At 42.1% G+C, this 17,663-nt stretch overlaps 1 protein-coding gene across 1 annotated transcript in view; it reads left to right on the plus strand.

Moving 5' to 3' along the window:
- Positions 1–17,663, plus strand: part of klf8 (Kruppel-like factor 8) — a 91,541-nt gene that overhangs the window by 51,318 nt on the left and 22,560 nt on the right. The window contains exon 2 of the mRNA XM_039777961.1: positions 6,891–7,238. Within this exon, the coding sequence (XP_039633895.1) occupies positions 6,891–7,238 (348 nt within the window). The remainder of the gene's footprint in view (positions 1–6,890; positions 7,239–17,663) is intronic.

The following is a 17,663-nucleotide window of genomic DNA, read 5'->3' on the forward strand; positions in this document are numbered from 1 at the left end:
CAATAAGTCAGTGTGTGGGGCTCTGGATACGTCACCTTGTGTATTGTTGTGATTGGTCGCAGTGTTATCCAATTGCGTGCAGTGAGCTTTTCAAATGCATGCTTGCTGCCCCAAACTCGAGTTGGGCCATTTTCATTACTCAATGCCAGACCCTTAATCTTTCGGATTTGGGTCTGGATTTCCAGGCTAGAGGTGCAGCAGGCCCTGCGAACAATCGCAGCCATTCAAGTCAATGCTTGAAATTCCACCAGCTGCGCCACGGCACGTTCCAGAAGTGTGCGTGAAACGGCTCTCTGCTCCGCTAAAGATACGCGGCAGGTCTATTTTCACGCGAGCCGCCCAATATCATATTGGACGGCAAGAGCTTCATCACCTGACTGAGGACAAAACCGCGGCTCAGCCGGAACGCAGCACAGATGCGCCCAGTGAAAAATCCGGGTTACACTGTGTTTTAATATATCTAATCGCACAATACACATGCTGCCATTCTGTCTCTGTTGTCAGATGACTGCATGAGTGTAAGAACTATAAAACACAAAGCAGGCCTTTACAGACAGACTGAGCTATGGGTGAGAGGTATAGACAATTACTCAAAACCTTTTTTTTTTTATAAGGGTATTCCTTTATGTCTGAATACAAAGTAGAAATGTTTGGGAAGCATTCATGACAAGTCCATCCAGCACCCCACCTGTCAGCTCTCCATCATATGTGCCTTCTTACTGCCATCTACTTTCAATGTCCAAACCCTCCTCAGAAACCTGACAAGACTCCTCTCCTCAGCTCCCTATAGCTCAGCAGTGACAGACTTGTTTGTTCAGAGCGGGTGTGAATGTGTGGGACCGTATGAGGATGAAGCAGAATTTTCAGTTCACCCTCAATCTGCCTTTACCGATTAAAAATAGATGTAAAAAATGTTGAGATTGGCCTGTTTGAAGCCCAGAGACAGATCTAGTGGACGGCTGCAGAACAACTATTAGTCAGTGAGTTTTGGCCTAATTAGCTGGTGTTCCCTTATGGTGATTTTTAGGTTCTCCAACAAATAATTATTTTTGTCACTGATTTATCATAAGTAAATCATTTAGTCTATAAAATGTCAATCATTGTGAAAATGTATCATCACAACAGTCTAAAACCCAAAGATATTCAAATAACAATGATATAAAAGAGAGAGAAGGCGCAACTGCTCACAGAAAAGAGGCTAGAAACTTGTTAACTTGCTTCAATCTGCACACTGCTGAGCAGATATGAGTTTGCTTGTATCCACTCGGGTCCTGCATTGACTTTATGCATTCAAGCCAGTTCTAAAACATGCTTCGCAGTCGGTGTGAACACAAACTCTGGTCGATTTATGAGGACTATGGTTAATCTTTGCTCAGATCTCTGCAGGGTAAATCCAGACAGCTAGCTAGACTATCTGTCCAATCTGAGTTTTCTGTTGCACGACTAAAACAACTTTTGAACGGACACATGTTCCACCGAAACAAGTTCCTTCCCGAGGCTATTTTGCAGAGGTGCTGTTGCTCCGTACGGCGCATAGCGCCGCCCAAGACGATTGTGATTGGTTTAAAGAAATGCCAATAAACCAGAGCATGTTTTTCTCCCATCCCAGAATGCTGTGTGGACTAGCCAGACCCTCCTCCGCAGCACTGTCTGTCGTTTGACTCTCGAATCAGGTTATAGAAAGGTTTGCTCTTTCCTCCACTCTGCAGTGACAGTGAAAAGGTCCCATCTCTGTCTGTCTGTCTGTCTGTCTGTCTGTCTGTCTGTCTGTCTGTCAGTCCTACTTGTCCCTCTCTTCCCCCATCCTGACTTCCTGTGGTAGGATCAGAGGCTGACAGGGTCACACCCACCCCACCCTACCCTTCTTATTCCTGGAACTCCACAGTGGGACCCCTCCTCCACACACACATGCAACATGCGCATATATGTTCACTCGGTCTATCACACACACACACACACACACAGACACACTCCTGGCCCCCTCACTGTGCTCCTTCCCCTTCAAGTCGGATTTGCAAAAGATTCTCAGTGTTTCCTTAATTCTGTTCGGAACGGTAGAATGGGTGTGGTTTGTATGCTGAAGCACAGCTACAGAAAGTTCAAATGACTTTACATTTTAATTCAGTGTGTTTTTTTTTCTGTAATTTACTGCTTATGTGGCTCCATCTGAACTCCACCTAGCTGGAGCTCCAGATTAGGTTTAAACAAGTGCTAAGGAATTATTTGCAAAATCCTATTCAATCCAGGTCTGGCTACAGCCTTTCGCTGTAGCTAAATATCACACACATCTGTTTTCAACTTTGAAATCATTGCTGCATATGAAAGCTAAGAATGGTGTGAGATAAGATAATTTGTATACGACATAAAACATGAAAAAGTCTATGAAATGTTTTTTTTTAATTGATCAAAAATCTTTTTTTCCACATATCAGACGCTCAAACCTCTGTAGATTTGAAAGATGGCTTTAAAAAGTTGGTAGTTTCGTTAAAGGTGTTTTGCTCTTCAGCTGTGCAGTTCGCAGACAGAAACAAATCCTCCCTCCTCAAGACCTAAAAATGTCAACAATGAAGCTTTCACAACTAAAAGGGGTGCTTCTTATCATCTAACTGTCGAGCATCAAATGTGTTTTAATTCTATTATTAATTTGCAAAAATTCCCCAAACAGCTTTGGGATGAGAAAACATAGGATCCAGAATGCGATTTGGCTGTGAGATAAAGCACCTCCTGAGGTTCCATACTGTGACAGCCAATCATTGTTAACATTTACATTACATTACATTTACATTGTTTGTTTTTCCGTTGGATAAATGTACAACTTGATGAGACGATTAGAAAAAGGTGATGAGGGTGTCTGATATCATTCAGGATCTGTTTGATTGTTGAAGGAGAGACATTTGTATTTATGATACCTCCACAGAACTGAATGGGCAGGTCCAACATGAAAGGCAGAGAAGAAGTGGCCAATCACAGAAGAGAACAGATGTTAACGAGGCCAGCAAAGGGGAAGAGTTTGAAAACATCATGCTGGAACAAACCCCTAACCCCCCTACCAAAAAAAAGATAGAATAAGATAACGGACAAAAGAGAATGCACTAGAAGTACATGAGTTTTGTTGGAACATATTTATTGAAGAACTTTCAGATTCTGGTTGTTTAATTACCATCCTTTCCACTCAGTTTTTGCTCTGCACATCCTGTTAATTTTTGGAATCCAGACTTCTTCAACATATTTCACTCATGCAGTTCTAATTCACATGTAGTTAAATGTGTAACGGGAGGGTTGCAGATGTTGCTGTTTCCTGCACTCTTCGAGAACTGGTTCCAGTTGATCGTTTTTATCTTTTACCTTATCTTATCTTCTTCTGAACTCTATATACAACTACACAGGAAGTTTTCTTCCCTTTTAAGTAAAGTAAAAAGTACTTCCTAACAACAGGAAATCAACATATAGCAGTATAAAAATAAATCAAAGGTTGCACTTGTAACCTATCGTTTAGCTGCAGTGTATTGTGGTCCATTTCAATGGAATGAATACACCAATGTATTTATTCATGTGCGATTGTTGACTGTCCCTGCCATGGAAAAACTCAATTACCCTCAGTTTTTAGCTGGCTGAAAAAAAAATGCTCAAACTCAATGGTAGCGGTGTTACATAGTCTGTTTGGCCTTTGACCGCTGTAATAAAGAGATATAAAGAGCAAGAGATAGAAAGTACATGATACTTCATATGTATTAGGGAGGTTGTTTGGTGAAATTTCAGAGCCTGGCTGTGTGTGGGTTGTTGGTTGGGGGGGAAGGTGTGGCATCGAGCTGCGTTTACCTTTGTCTAGAGACACAGAGGGGGCTCTGTCCCATCACAATGGGACTGAGAGACCAGTGTGTGTCCTCTGTGTGTGTGTGTGTGTGTGTGTGTGTGTGTGTGTGCGTGCGTGTGTGTGTGAGAGGGGTGGTGCTTGCGGCCACACCCAGACTGATTGGCTGAGGCCACACCTCACTGTGGAATCCCCTGGAACTGGGTGACATGCCAGCTTGCATTGCAACAGTCTCTGTCTGCAGTACCAGGCACAACACAGTACACAAAATAAATGGATTAAAAACACTTGTTAGTATTACTGTAGGAAAGTCCAGGGATTCTGTCGTTTTTAGGCTGACATGGACTGTTTATCATGGCTTCTCTCTGCACTGGATTCAGGATGAAGAAAGAAAGAAAATCAGCTCTGTAGCAATGCTTATTTCCAATTTTTTGAAGTATACAGCACAGTAAGTACATTTAATCTAGAACTCTACTGAAGACATAAATAAATAAATCTTCAATGTCTAAAAAACTATCAGACATTAACATGTCTATTCTTTTACTGTTAAAATGTTATCTTTTACAAAAGTTATTACTGAATGCTGAACATTTATTTTCAAATGATTGTATTGCTACTTTTACAAGTTACTGTTCCTTAATATAACATTTAATGTTATACGCATGTGGTTAGCTAACACCCCTCATCCTTACAGTCCATGGTAGATACTGTACATAGCACTATTTCCCCTGATAAGCAGTGGGTTGTACAGCAGGGTCGTTACTGCAGACAGGAAGTATAGAACAAGGGTGTGTATTTGAGCGCCTCTTGCACTGTGAGAAAGATGCCGTGAAGTCATTTCACCATCACTTCCTGTGTGAAGCTTGCTCGCAAAGGATGACATGATCAGTACTAAGGCTTAATTTACACTATTAAGTTTTGGTTTAAAAACGGGTATCTTTTGCTATGTTTATCCCTCACGTCTGCGCTACTCTGGCGTTCCCGAGCCCCTAAAACGGAGACATTTGGAAACACTGCTGTCCCCGTTTTGGTTTGAAAACTATGGAGTTGCTTTGAAGTCTGGACGGACGGTCCCTTTGGAAACGACAATTCACGAGTCAGTCGGTCTTATCGCTTAGGTAGGCTTACATACCTTTCAGTAACATTTCCACCTCGTCTGTCCAAGCTAATAAATCCCTGATCTTACTTTTTCGCCATTGTCGTTCTTTTTCCAAAATATTTTTCACCTTTTACAGCCATGATTTTCAACCGCAGGCAATCTGCTTCCTGTTTACACCGGCATGCGCGTGCCCAGTCTATGCTAATGGTCATGTGATATGCATTGTCAGACGTGTTAATATGAACAAAGTTTAGTTCTGCTACTGGAGCTAAAACTCTTGTGTGGATGGAGATTATTATTTTTGTCTCAAAAGAAAGAAAATGAAAACGTAGTAGAAGTAGCCCACGCCGTGCTGGATCGGTCAGTGTGACAGTCCTTTAGCGTGTACAGGTTCAATCACACAACTACGTTCATCGGGCGACCCAACAAGATGTTTCCGCTTGTGCTTTAATTGTGTTAGGTTCACATTCCTGGCAAATAGATGTAAAGAAATACAGCTCTTTACATGTCATTTCAGCTCAAATGTGGACGTGCAAATCTCACAAAGTCAAATTTCTTTTCATAACCACAACTCTAAGAAATTCCCCTGAAATGTTGGCTGTAACCGCAGTCGCATCAGCAACAGCCGAGTTTAAAGAGACAGAAAAAAATCAGAAGGGAAGTCATCTCTTTTACTACTTGTGTAGATCAGCAGTGTTCAAAGTGGTGGGTCAGCAGAATCAGTCAGCATGTGCAGAGAAATATAGAAGATATCGAAATGTAGATTATATTTCATATTGCACACTTGCTTACTTACTGCTTTTGAAGAGGATATGGTTTGTAGACTAAAATTACAACACAATGAAAGTAATTCTGCAGCTTTATTCACGTTGATAGACAGTTGAGGATAACGACATATTTCAGATGATAACCGATGCTACACCTCACTTTATATTTAAGTCATATTATGCTGCCATTCTTCGGGAAACCTTCAAGTAGATGATTTACATCTTTAGAAAAATTCCAACATTTGTTTGGTGCTAGTAATTCTCAGATAGAGGCGTAGTACATTTAGATGTCAGAGAAAGGAAGTGGGCATAGAGAGAAAATGGAGACAGAAAAGAAGAGAAGAGGTGTGTGCTTTACTAGTGTCTGTGTGTGTGTTGAGTCCCTCTGCCTCAGCACTCCCCACACCTCTCTCTCTCCTTTTCTGTGTGTGTCTCTCGCTCGGCTTCCAGAAAAGGGTGTGTCCGCCTGCCTGAGCTGAAAGGGAGGGAGGGGTCAGTTCACTGCTACTCCTCCCTGCTCAGTCTGTGTCTCTGTTATTTCTCTTTCGTTCTCATTCCCTCACTGGCAGCCTCAGGATTAGGCCTTTGTCTCTCTGCCTCCTCTGTCTCTCTCTTTGCCTTTCATTTTCTATCTTTTTTAAACAGAATGTGGTTCTCTGTGTGTGTGTGTTTTTACCCCCCTCTTCTGGCAGATTTTTGAGCAGGGGTTTTCTTTAGCCAGCTTTTAGAGCAGAGGTAATGCTTGTAATCATGCTTTTTTTTTTTCCCCTCCAAACTCGAGTATGCCATTTCCTGTCTTACTTCCTCTCCTACCTGTCTTCCTCCCCCTCTTCCTCCCCTCCTGGCCTCTTATCTGGTCTCCTCCTTTTTCAAATTTCTTGCTTCCTTCTTTTTCTCCCCCCGCCTACTTTACTTCTCATTCCTTCCTCAAATCCTTTAGCAAATCCCCTCTTTTCACCCTCTCCTTCTGGCCTGAAAGTTTGGGCTTTTTTTTTTTTATTTTTTTTTTTTTTACATTGTTCTCACCCTTCCTTCCCCTGTTTTCTCTGCCATTCTCTCCACCCCCTTTTTTTCTCCTCAACTACCCCCCTTATCACCTCCTCTCTTCCCCTTCCTCAGCCCCTTCCTGTCTTCCCCTACCTTCTACCCTTCTTCCTCCATTTGTCACAGATCCCTCTCACCTTCTGTCTCTTCTTCTCCTCCTCCTACTCAGTGCCAGTCGACTCCTAAGCAGAAGAAGAGTGCTGTCGGCGCCCTGAAGAAGCAGAGGATCCCGGCCAAGCAGAGCGCCCTGACCCAACAGCATCAACCGCCGCCATCGTCATCATCACCACCGCAGCCGACAGACCGGGAAGAGGAAGAGAAGGAGGAGGAGGAGGAGCCGGTGACCAGGCATCAGCCGCCTCAGGAGGAGGAAGAGGAGGAAGCAGGCGAAGAGGAGCGAGAGGAAGTGGCGACACAGTCTGTGAAGGAGAAGGAGGAGGAGGAGGAGGAAGAGGAGGGCGAGACAGTCATGCCCTCTGTACAGATCAAACCAGAGCCGGAGGAGATGGAGTGCACGGTGAGGAGAGGGAGACAGGGTGGATGGAGGTGATTGGTTGATTGGTTAGAAGAGGGTGGAGGGTCTGTGGATGAACGGATAGATGAGATGAGAGTCTGGTGGGCGTGGGTAGGTGTGGCCGCCGCCCCGTGTCGCTCAGGTTCAGGCGTGTTTGATGACGCAGAGTTAACACTCCGGATTATAAGAGCAGGATTTCATTATTTTTATACCTGGCAGCAACATTTACAAATGACTCAGTGATTAACTAATTACATGTCAAATGATACAGCTCTCACTTCTCTTTAGTGTTCCGACTTAAATGGGCGCTATGCAGTTTTTGCAATTTCTTTGCGGTTTTCTCGCTTTTTGCTCGCAGTTTTCTCTATAGAGCTCCCCCTACAGCTTCGGAATAGATATTTGGCAACACTGTGTAAAAACCTGCTCGGTCAGTCTGCCGTTTCCTCTTTCTCTGTTCCTCCGACAATGCTTTCCTAGCTTTCTGCTTCTTTTTTGCCGGCTCAGCCATGACGATAGTGTGAAAAACTCCATTGCTACCAGCCGGTTCCTGGATGGGGGCGTGTATGTGTGCAGTGCCGTAAAGCAATTTGTTACATCGCAAGATCTGCTATCACGCGATACTTCCTGACGCTGAGTCAGTTGCAAGGTGCTAGGGGGAAGCAAGACGACCACCATTCAACCCGTAAAAAGTCATATAACCATTCCAATGACTCCGAAGCTGTTCAGTTAAGGTAAATTAAGCTAAAAAAAACCCTGCATAGTTCCCCTTTAAGGGAGTCCAGATTTGATCTTGATTGTAATTCAGAGCAATGGCCTCCATTTTAGACGATCAGACAGACTGTAAACAAACCTCCAGGCTCAACGTATTTGGAAAAGAAAACAAATGCGGGAAGTAAAATTATTACCCAAACTGTCCAAAATCCTCCGTCACAGTTAACATCCTGACTTCCTGCTGAGCGTTGACCCACTGTACTCGTTGTAGATGTGCTCGCACAGGTTTGATGTGCACGGAGGGATTATTACCAACACCTCAATTTCAGTTTTAACTCCAAATGAAGTGGTTTAGATATTGTTGCTATTGGCTTGTTTACAACCTGTCTGATCATCTGATTGCTTGTTTCTTGTGTTATCATAACTAATACGATGGACAAAACTACAACAAGGTGTATCAATTTTTTGATCACTAAGCATTGGATTCTAATTTAAAATCAAATGCACTGAGCTGAGATATACTCATTTTAGAGGTTGGTGTGAATAGATCAAGATTAGTGCTGTTAAACGATAAAAATATTTAATCGCGATTAATCGCATTAATGTCATAGTTAACTCGCAATTAATCGCACATTTTTATCTATTCTAAATGTCCCTTGATTTCTTTTTGTCCCATTATTTTTGTTTCTCATTTTTTTTTTTTAATCTAATTTTCATGCAGTAGCCACCCATTTAGCTATGGCTGCAGTAAGTTTGTTCTTAGTTGTGGTATCCATGTGCTTCTGTCTGAAGTCATCCATTGTCGCCTGGCTTTGACGAGGGGGCGGAGAATTGGCATCAGCTGTGTGCTCGGCCATCAAGTGGTATTTCAGACTGGACGTGCTGCGATGATAGCTCAGTTCACAACGACAAAACACACAGATCACTTTGGTCTTGTCAATGGAACCATTTGGCAACATTTTAAAAGTAAACTTTCCATTCAGAATCTTCTTGGCATCCATTTTGGCGTCTCGTGCTCGCCATCCACTCATAACGTTAACCTACTACTCTTTGGCCGGCTCGCATGCCCAAACAAGTGTGTGCGGCGTGCCTGTTGTTTTGTTTCCGGGCTAGCTAGAGCCAGTGTGGTGTTGTAGTTTTTCTAACGTTACTAGTTGTTGCAACAGCAACTGAAAAAAACTACAAAGTTTGCTAGGCCAAAAAGAACGTTAATCTCGTGATAAAATTGACGCTGTTAAAATGGGTTTGTGTTAACGCCGTTAATAACGCGTTTAACTGACAGCACTAATCAAGATGCTTTTATCTGACCAGGGTTTAAGTTGGGGTTTAGACCAAAGACAGCCCTTTGTTAAATAATATGCAAGGAGCCGTCTCGGTGGTCATGTGTTGTTTCAGGTAAACGGTAGAAAAACAGCGTTCCCATTACAAAATAATCTACAAGCAATGTGTATTTATTTGAAATTTTGCTGGGTGATGTTGCTTTGCATTGTGGCAAAAGTTGCGCTGGGGTTCAAGTTTTTAATCAGTTGTTTTACACCTTTAATGGAAATTGATTTTTGCAAATCCTGCTGACAGAGTGACAAACACTGCAAAGGCGCTCTTCAAAACCGCATTAAAAACACCCAAGGAGCGTCGGCATTTTGACTCTGAATAGATGTTGATTTGACAGTCTGTTCTGAAATATTTCAAACATTGAATTTTTGCAGCGCTACTGGAAATTGTAAAGATGCCTCTACCTGTCATTTTGTGAAATTGGACACTACATATGAGTGATATCAACTCTAAACAGTTTCTTAACTGTTCTTCATGAACATAACTTGAGTCTTTCTGTCATACTGTCATATTATAAAAAGAAAAGATGCCCTCAAAGCCGGGCGATTTGTGATAATTCATCCCATTGACAAAGCAGTGATATCGCAACACATGCCAATTACACAACTTTTCTTCTCCTTCTGCTGCGGCTACGAGTTCCAGAAAACACCCGCATTGTCCTCAGTAACTGCTGCTGCTGGAGAGCCTTTGAGCAAAGCATCAAACCCCCTATAACTCAGGACCACCAGTAGCAGTGACAATATGAATGGAACTGCGTAAACGTAGACAGGCAGCTCTGAGAAGAAAGCTTGTGTACTCTCTGGATATTTAAAGATCATGATGAGCATTCCTGCTCTGTCGACGTGACGTCTGGAAAGTGAGGGAGTGGGAAGCGCAGGTTGTCCCGATGGTGGCTGGGAACAATTGATGGATGGTTGAAAAAAGACGTAGAAAGTCATGAAACACACAGAACAAACAGACACTTAATTGCTCTCGCGGCGTGTTGACATTTGCGGTTCTGCATTTCGAGCAGCAAAGTTGACCTCTTGTTTGTTTTAATCCTGAGTGACTTTCAGGGAGAGCATCAGTAGAACGAGCTCCATTAAAGGAATAGTGAGGAGGTCAGAGGTCACAGCAGCCGCAGAGCTCCCTGATAACAGACTGTGTGAATCATTTTTAAGGAGAAAACCTCCCAAAAAGAAACCCCTGCAAGGGTTACCCTTCATGTCCCCTCAAACTTTTTCAGCCCGACTGCTAATAAATTCAGCTAATTTGGAGCGCAGAGCTGCATCTTTTACCTACTGATTTACGCTAAAGCGGGGGAGTATAAATCGACTCCTCTTTATTTTTCTTCAGAAGATTCGAATGGTGTATATAAACATGACAAATTGTGCATTCCACGTCTTTAAATCATAGGCAGACAATGTGATTTAGAGGAGCAAAATAACATAACCACTTCATAGCAAAAGAAGTTATTAAGTCCCCAGTGCTACATCTACCTATTGCCTCTGCTGTATATGTTTGTCATATCTTTGTTGGTTAGTTTCAGTCTGTGTTTTGCAGATGTTGTCGCGATTTGACATAGACATTTTTCTGCATTTGCAGCTGCATTTTGGACGCTGTTTTAGTTGTCTCATGTTACTTTGATAACTGAAATCTCAGAGTGCCCAACAATTCCCAGACCTCTTTCATTAAATTACATTACATTTATTTGGCAGACACTTTTTTCCACAGCGACTTACAGAAAGTGCACTTTACCACATAAATACATAATTGAAGATTTTTATTTAATTATTAAAAGATCTGCATGTTGTTGTTGTTGTTGTTGTTGTTAACTGATCATAGTTGAAAATCTAGACCTTTATTCTCTAGGGTTTACAATAGTGACTGATGTAAACAAACATTAAACAGCAGCAGACAGCATTCCTAACTAAATGTAGTTGTTGTTTGGGTTTGTCCTAAATTAATAGCCCTGCCAATCATTTTGATAATGATAGGAAGTTCCAGTCTGTTGAGTTTTGTTCTCAACCTTATAAGTCTTTTGTCTACATTTGAATTATACCTTTTGGAATTTAAATTATTTATCATTAGGTGTAACCATTATTTGGTTCACCTCTTGTCTTCCAAAGAGCCACATTATGTTCTTCAAAATATATGTAGTGATGCATGGTTACCTGGCCAGCCTCATGGCTGTTAGAAAAGACAAACTTACTTGTATTGGATTATTTTTAGTGTTTGTCTGCTGGCTGGTTGCTGGTTTTAAGTGTGATTAGGGATATAATGATTAATGGTGGCTAGACTTTCTGAATGCTGATTGAATATAATCATGAGTAATAAAAACTTTGGGAGCCCTGGATGAGCTGGCAGGTTGGCAGCGCAGACATGCTGCTGCAGCTATGTCTAACTTTAGTTGCACCGTGTTTTCATCGAAAACAGATGAGGGTATAGAATAAAGGGCGTGAGCTGTAATCATAAGGTGAGTTCTGTAAGAGTTACAGGCACGCTATAGCAGCCATTAACCCAGCCTACATACTGAGGAAGGAGGGAAGGGTGTTGTCAGCTGGAATGGGTGGAGGATGAGAGAGGTATGAAGAAAGGAAGTGTAAAAGCAGAGAGGATAGAGAGAAAAAGAGAGGAAAGAGAGGATAAAGAGAAAAATAAACAATTTGGCAAGGAAAGAGCGCAGATGGAGAGAGGAGAGTTTAGAGGGAAGGTGGAGAGGGCGTGGACAGTCAGATAAGAAAAAGCCTGCGCTGCAGGATTATGATTGCCATCCATTTTGCGTTCAATGTTGTTTTTTTGTTATCATAATGTTGTCCTAGTGTTGTCCTCTGTACAGCCAGCTGTAAGCAAATACCAAACTGAGGGTACCATTGGTTTTCATTAGGAAAGCTAACCGTGCAAACAGGTCTTCTCAGTGAAACTGAAAGGCAAGTGGAGTGTTTTTGTCTGTGGCCACACGATCAATTGAAAAGGGTTTTTTGGGAGTTTTGGCTTGGCAGTGAGAACACACACATCAGAAGCATTAGATTAATTTCTCCTCTGCTCCATGCTTACGCTTAGAGGGACACATTTAAAATAGTTTCTTTTATTTGTATATTTAAATTGCAAGTGATTTCAGTGTGTGCCCTGTGGATTCATAACAATATATGATTAATCCCATATATTCAACCAAGTCTGGAACTATTTTAGGTGAATACTTTAGGTATATTTATTCACCTGAGCAGAACATTTCTTTACATCCTCTTCCGCTGACGGAAACAAAGCCTCTCCTCTATACAAGCAGTAAATCCACATGGCTAATTATTAATGGACGTCAATGATGTCATCGGACCTTGATGATGTCTGCATTCTTCATTCTTTCCGTGTCCAACTAAACAATATAGTTGTATAGCCCTGCTGTATGTTTTGTGCAGTCATATTTACCTGGGCTTAGCTGTGAACAAGCCCTTTTTGCATATTCAGTGTAAAGAGCCATAACCCCTCCACCGCCAACTCTTGGTCACATAACAACAGGCATACTTTTGTTTTTGGATTGCAAAATAGTTGTATAAAACAATGGAGCAGATGGAAGTGTGTCTGATATTTACATACATAAGACTTCACACAGTCACCCCAAGTGACCAAAACGGTTTTTTTTTTTCACAAATTCCAGCACACTTCTAAAACTTCTTTTTACAAGTTGTTTTACCAGTTATTTAAAAAAAAGTACAATCGTCAAATACATTCTACTTAGATATTATTGTAGCTGAACCTGTGCTAAATACAAAAAAAAGTCATTAATTTGAAAATCCTGCTTACATTTGTTCAAATTGACAACAATATCAGAGCATGCCAAACTCATCTGTGTGTCTGAAAATACCCTCAGACCCAAGAAGGCTACACATTTACACACTTTATATGCACCATTATGTGTCTCTAAACTGTTCTGAATATACTTAGTTAGTTGGTCATTTCATTAAAATACTGTATCTAAAAAGCCCTTTGAATTCCAACAATTTGAGTTGAAAGAGACATTGCACAAAGAAACAGATTCATATGCTGCTTTGAAGGTTATTTTTCATGTTACATCATCTCAGTTGATCATTTATTCTGCTCAGTAGAAGAACTGACGAGTGTGAAGGAAGTGGTGGGTGCAAGAGACTGACCTATAACTCGAACCACACAGGAGCCCAACACCTGCTGCTAAACTCCGGATTGGCTGAATTTAAAACTATTTCAGAGAAAAAGCAGATTTATGTCAATGTGTGCTCATGAGGCTGTGAGGGGTTGGGGAGATGGGGGAGGGTCTGGTAGAGCCCCATATGTGTGTGTGTGTGTTGTGTAGTGGCATGGTGTGGTTTGGGTTAAAAGGGTGGGGGCTGGGTGGAGTACTATTGCGTAAGGAATCATTAAGCAGTGTGTGTGTGTGTGTGTGTGTGTGTGTGTGTGTGTGTGTGTGTGTGTGTGTGTGTGTTGACCACACCTCTGTGTCTGCCTCGTACAGAGGGGAGTGGAGTTTCCTGTTCAAAGATAAAGTCTCCAGGAAGCGGGTCCTCCATTGGGAGCCAAAAAATCACTCACATCCTACTTAATGTGACGTCTGTTGTTTTAACTCCAATTCATTATTATGACTTTTATTTTCTGATTCGTTTGTATCGCCACTGTTAACACACAATGACAAAAGGAAATATGTGAAACACATCAAGATGTATGAAGATGAAGAACACAACTGTCCCTCACTTAATCACTTACATAAACCCAAATCTCATCTACTCTTTCACCATCATGAAGACGCTTTAACTTTCTTAGCTAATTTGACAATACTAAAACACGTTGATACACAGTTTATCCCTTATTCCCTCAACCTCTAAAGGCTGGAGGAACTGCATGGCTGGAGCAATAATTCATATTTCCCTGCAAACTTGATATATAATATTGAATCATGATTTTTGATTGTGCAATGGTCTTAAAAAGAATTTAAGAGACATCCTGAAAAAGATGAACGCAACAGCTCTGGACGTTAACACGCTAACGCCATTAGCATCACGACTTCTAGAAACTTCATAAAAAAAATAATACAGTGTTAAAAATGCACACACGTGCATTTACCTTCTGTAGATCGCAGGCTGTGTGAGGATTTCAGACTGGACGCTCAGACTGGTGCTGCCCACCAACACGGTGCTCTGGTTAGACAGAAGCTGTAGGCGGGAGACAGAGAGCGTGTCGGGTCTAGCATTCATGTGTGTTGGTGTGTGTATGTGCAAGTTTTTGTTACTTCTCGTGGATATTTGTGTGTGTGTGTGTGTGTGTGTGTGTGTTGAGGAGGAATGTTTCATTTGCGGTTTTGAGGTTGCTTTTGTCTATTTCCATGATTTCAACACAGATTTGTTGATCACAGTGTAGCATTAAGCAGGGTGGTTTCCCTCTGGACGCATAGATAGTGAGTTTAGTTTAGTCTTGATTCACACACACACACACACACACACACACACACACACACACACACACACACACACACACACACACACACACACACACACACACACACACCTTATCTCTCTTTCTCCCATCATCGTTCTTCTATTTTCTTTTTCCAACTCTCCTCCCTCTCTACCTCTCTCTCTCTCTCACACTCTCTGTCTCTCTGCCTCTCTCCCTCTCTCTCGCCCTAATAGGATATGTCAAGGGAGGCTCTGCTTCCGCTCGCCCCGTCACCATGGCAACCGCGGCTCTGGCGGGAGTTGCCGAAAAGGCTGTGTAGCCTGACCCCTCCCCTCTCCCTCCTCACTCCTCCTCTTCCTCCTCCACCTTTCCAAACCAGCCTGCCTCTCTCTGCCTCTCTCTCTCTCTCTCTCCCTCTCTCTTTCTCTACTCTCTCCCTGCCCCCTTCTCTGTCTCTCTCTTTCTAACACGCTGCTTCAGCCAAAGGCGAACACACACACACACACACACACACACACACACACACACACACACACACACACACACACACACACACACACACACACACACACACACAAAAACACTGAATACCTATACCACAGTGAATAACCATGTATCTCGCTATCTCCTCACTCTATCCCTTCACTTCCACTCACTCACTCACTCACTCACTCACTCACTCTCTCTTATATACACACAAATACACACAAACAAACACACAATGAGGCCCTCTGTGCATGTGTGTGTTTGTGTATGTGTGTGTCACTGATGAATGCACGTAAACAAGTCAGTTGTCCTCCAGCAAACAGGAGCACTCATGCACAAAGACAGGCCACAACACATACACACACATACACAGTCACATATATGTACACACACTCTATTACTCTCCGTGTGTTTGTGTGTGTGAGTGAGAGAGCATGAGACATGAGAGGTTAGAGGCCTATATGCTGTGCTTTTGCCAGGAGGGCTTTGCTAGCATGAGTGTGTGTGTGTGTGTGCGTGCATGCGTGCGTGCATGCCTTTACTTGTATATGGAATTGTGTGTTTATGGTTGAGCATTAAATCCATTCTAAAGACACACATTCACAATTTTGGGATGCAGAGAGAGAGAGAGAGAGAGAGAGAGAGAGGGATGTTGTGTGTGTGTGGGGGGGCAGTGCAGATATTGGACTGATGCAGCTCCCTCTGCTGGTGCAGGATAATGATGTCATTGTTGGCAGCCCACTTCCTCCCAGAGTTGAGCTTCCATAAAAGTATGCAAATAAAGTAAAAAAAAATAAATAAAAAAGAGTTTAGCTTCCAGGAAGTAAAAACAGCTGCTCTGACTGGGACAGGTCTGTTTATCGATACAGTGAATGCAGAAGCTTCTCCTGCTTGTTGAGAGATTGCTGTAGCTTAAAGCCACCAGCATGCTTCCTCAGAAGTGTTCGTCGGCTGGTCGCATAGCTTCCGACACCCATCCACGACAATCCATCATTCACACTCCCTTCGCGCTGTGATTGGCCAGGCAAGCGAAAGTTTAAACTTCTTTCCTGTGCACAACATAACCATTGGCACGACACTCAATGAGGCGATGACATCATGGCAGAAAAAGAGGCATTGGTGACATCTTAGGCTTTGGTCGAATAGTCAAAAACATTACGTCCTAAGCACTTTTTCCTTGACCTCCATGGAAAATGTCACAAGGTAGGAATGGGCGATATGGAGAAAATCAGATATCACGATATTCTTGACCAAATACCTCGATATCGATATTGCGGCAATATTCTAGGGTTGACAATTGGTGCTCTAACAAAATATCTTCACACTTTGATTTTAGATAAATAATTATCAGTAATGTGGATGTAATGTCTAAGTGGGGAAAAGGCAAATAATAGAACAGTTAGAACAGGCTGGTGAGTTCAGAAAAGTACATCACTTTACTGTAATGCAGCCTTTAAAACCAGTAAAAGACAACACTTATGTCATATCACGATATTACGATATCCAAAATCTAAGACGATATCTAGTCTCATATCACGATATCCATATAATATCGATATATTGCCCAGCCCTATCACAAGGTCAAGGAAAGATGTGAAGAAGAATTCATAAGGACTTAGGAAAAGACCACCACAATGCTCAGAGAATCCAACCGCTCTTACACTCGGCTATGTAATTATGTACGTATTATGGCGGCGGATATTGACGCGGGTCTGCTGTGGTGACACTACAGTATTCTAAAGATGCTTTACTAAAAGCACTTTAGATACTTTGCCCTGTGCATTCTCACAGTGTTGTTTCATTCAGGCTATATACAATATTACTTCATTACCGAGGTTGGAATTGAAATTAAAAAAAAAAGGAATATAGTCTACCAGTCACAGAAGTGAAAGGAACTAGTCACATTGAGAATGGTTGCTCACACTTGCTTCCACTCATATTTATCCACATGAATCCCAGTTAGTATGATTGTATGAAAACAATTGTTAAATGCATGCAAGATAGGCACATTGTTTGTTTTTGTGAACGGCTTCCTGTTAACAAGTCATTTAGCCTTTTCACCTCTAATATTAGGATGTTAATAAACCAAGTGAAAAATCTGCCAGTGTGGTGAGATCAGTTCACCTGGTTCCAGCACAAACAGACTGTTTCCTGAGTTAGGCCGAGGTGCCACGGGTGCCGACGTTGTCTGTAACAACCATTGCTGGTGTTGAAAGTCTCACTGCCAGGATGACTGAGCCAAGATGTTATAAAAGTGATGATTTTGAGATAATGGATGGGTCAACAGACTCTTCTCAACGGTGGGTTTTGTTTCTTCACCCTCAACGCTATCCACCAGGAGGGAGTTTCCTTTCAGAAGCACAACAACTGTAATTTGATTTTTTGCCTTCTAATCTTTATTAGAACACCAGTGAATTGGTTATCAACCCAAGGCTTTCCTCGCTGAAAAGCATTTTTTTTTGGATGTTGAATGTGCCTCTTGTCAGTGATAATGTT

The sequence above is a fragment of the Perca fluviatilis genome, chromosome 16, assembly GCF_010015445.1.
Source record: "Perca fluviatilis chromosome 16, GENO_Pfluv_1.0, whole genome shotgun sequence".
Taxonomy (NCBI): Eukaryota; Metazoa; Chordata; class Actinopteri; order Perciformes; family Percidae; genus Perca; species Perca fluviatilis.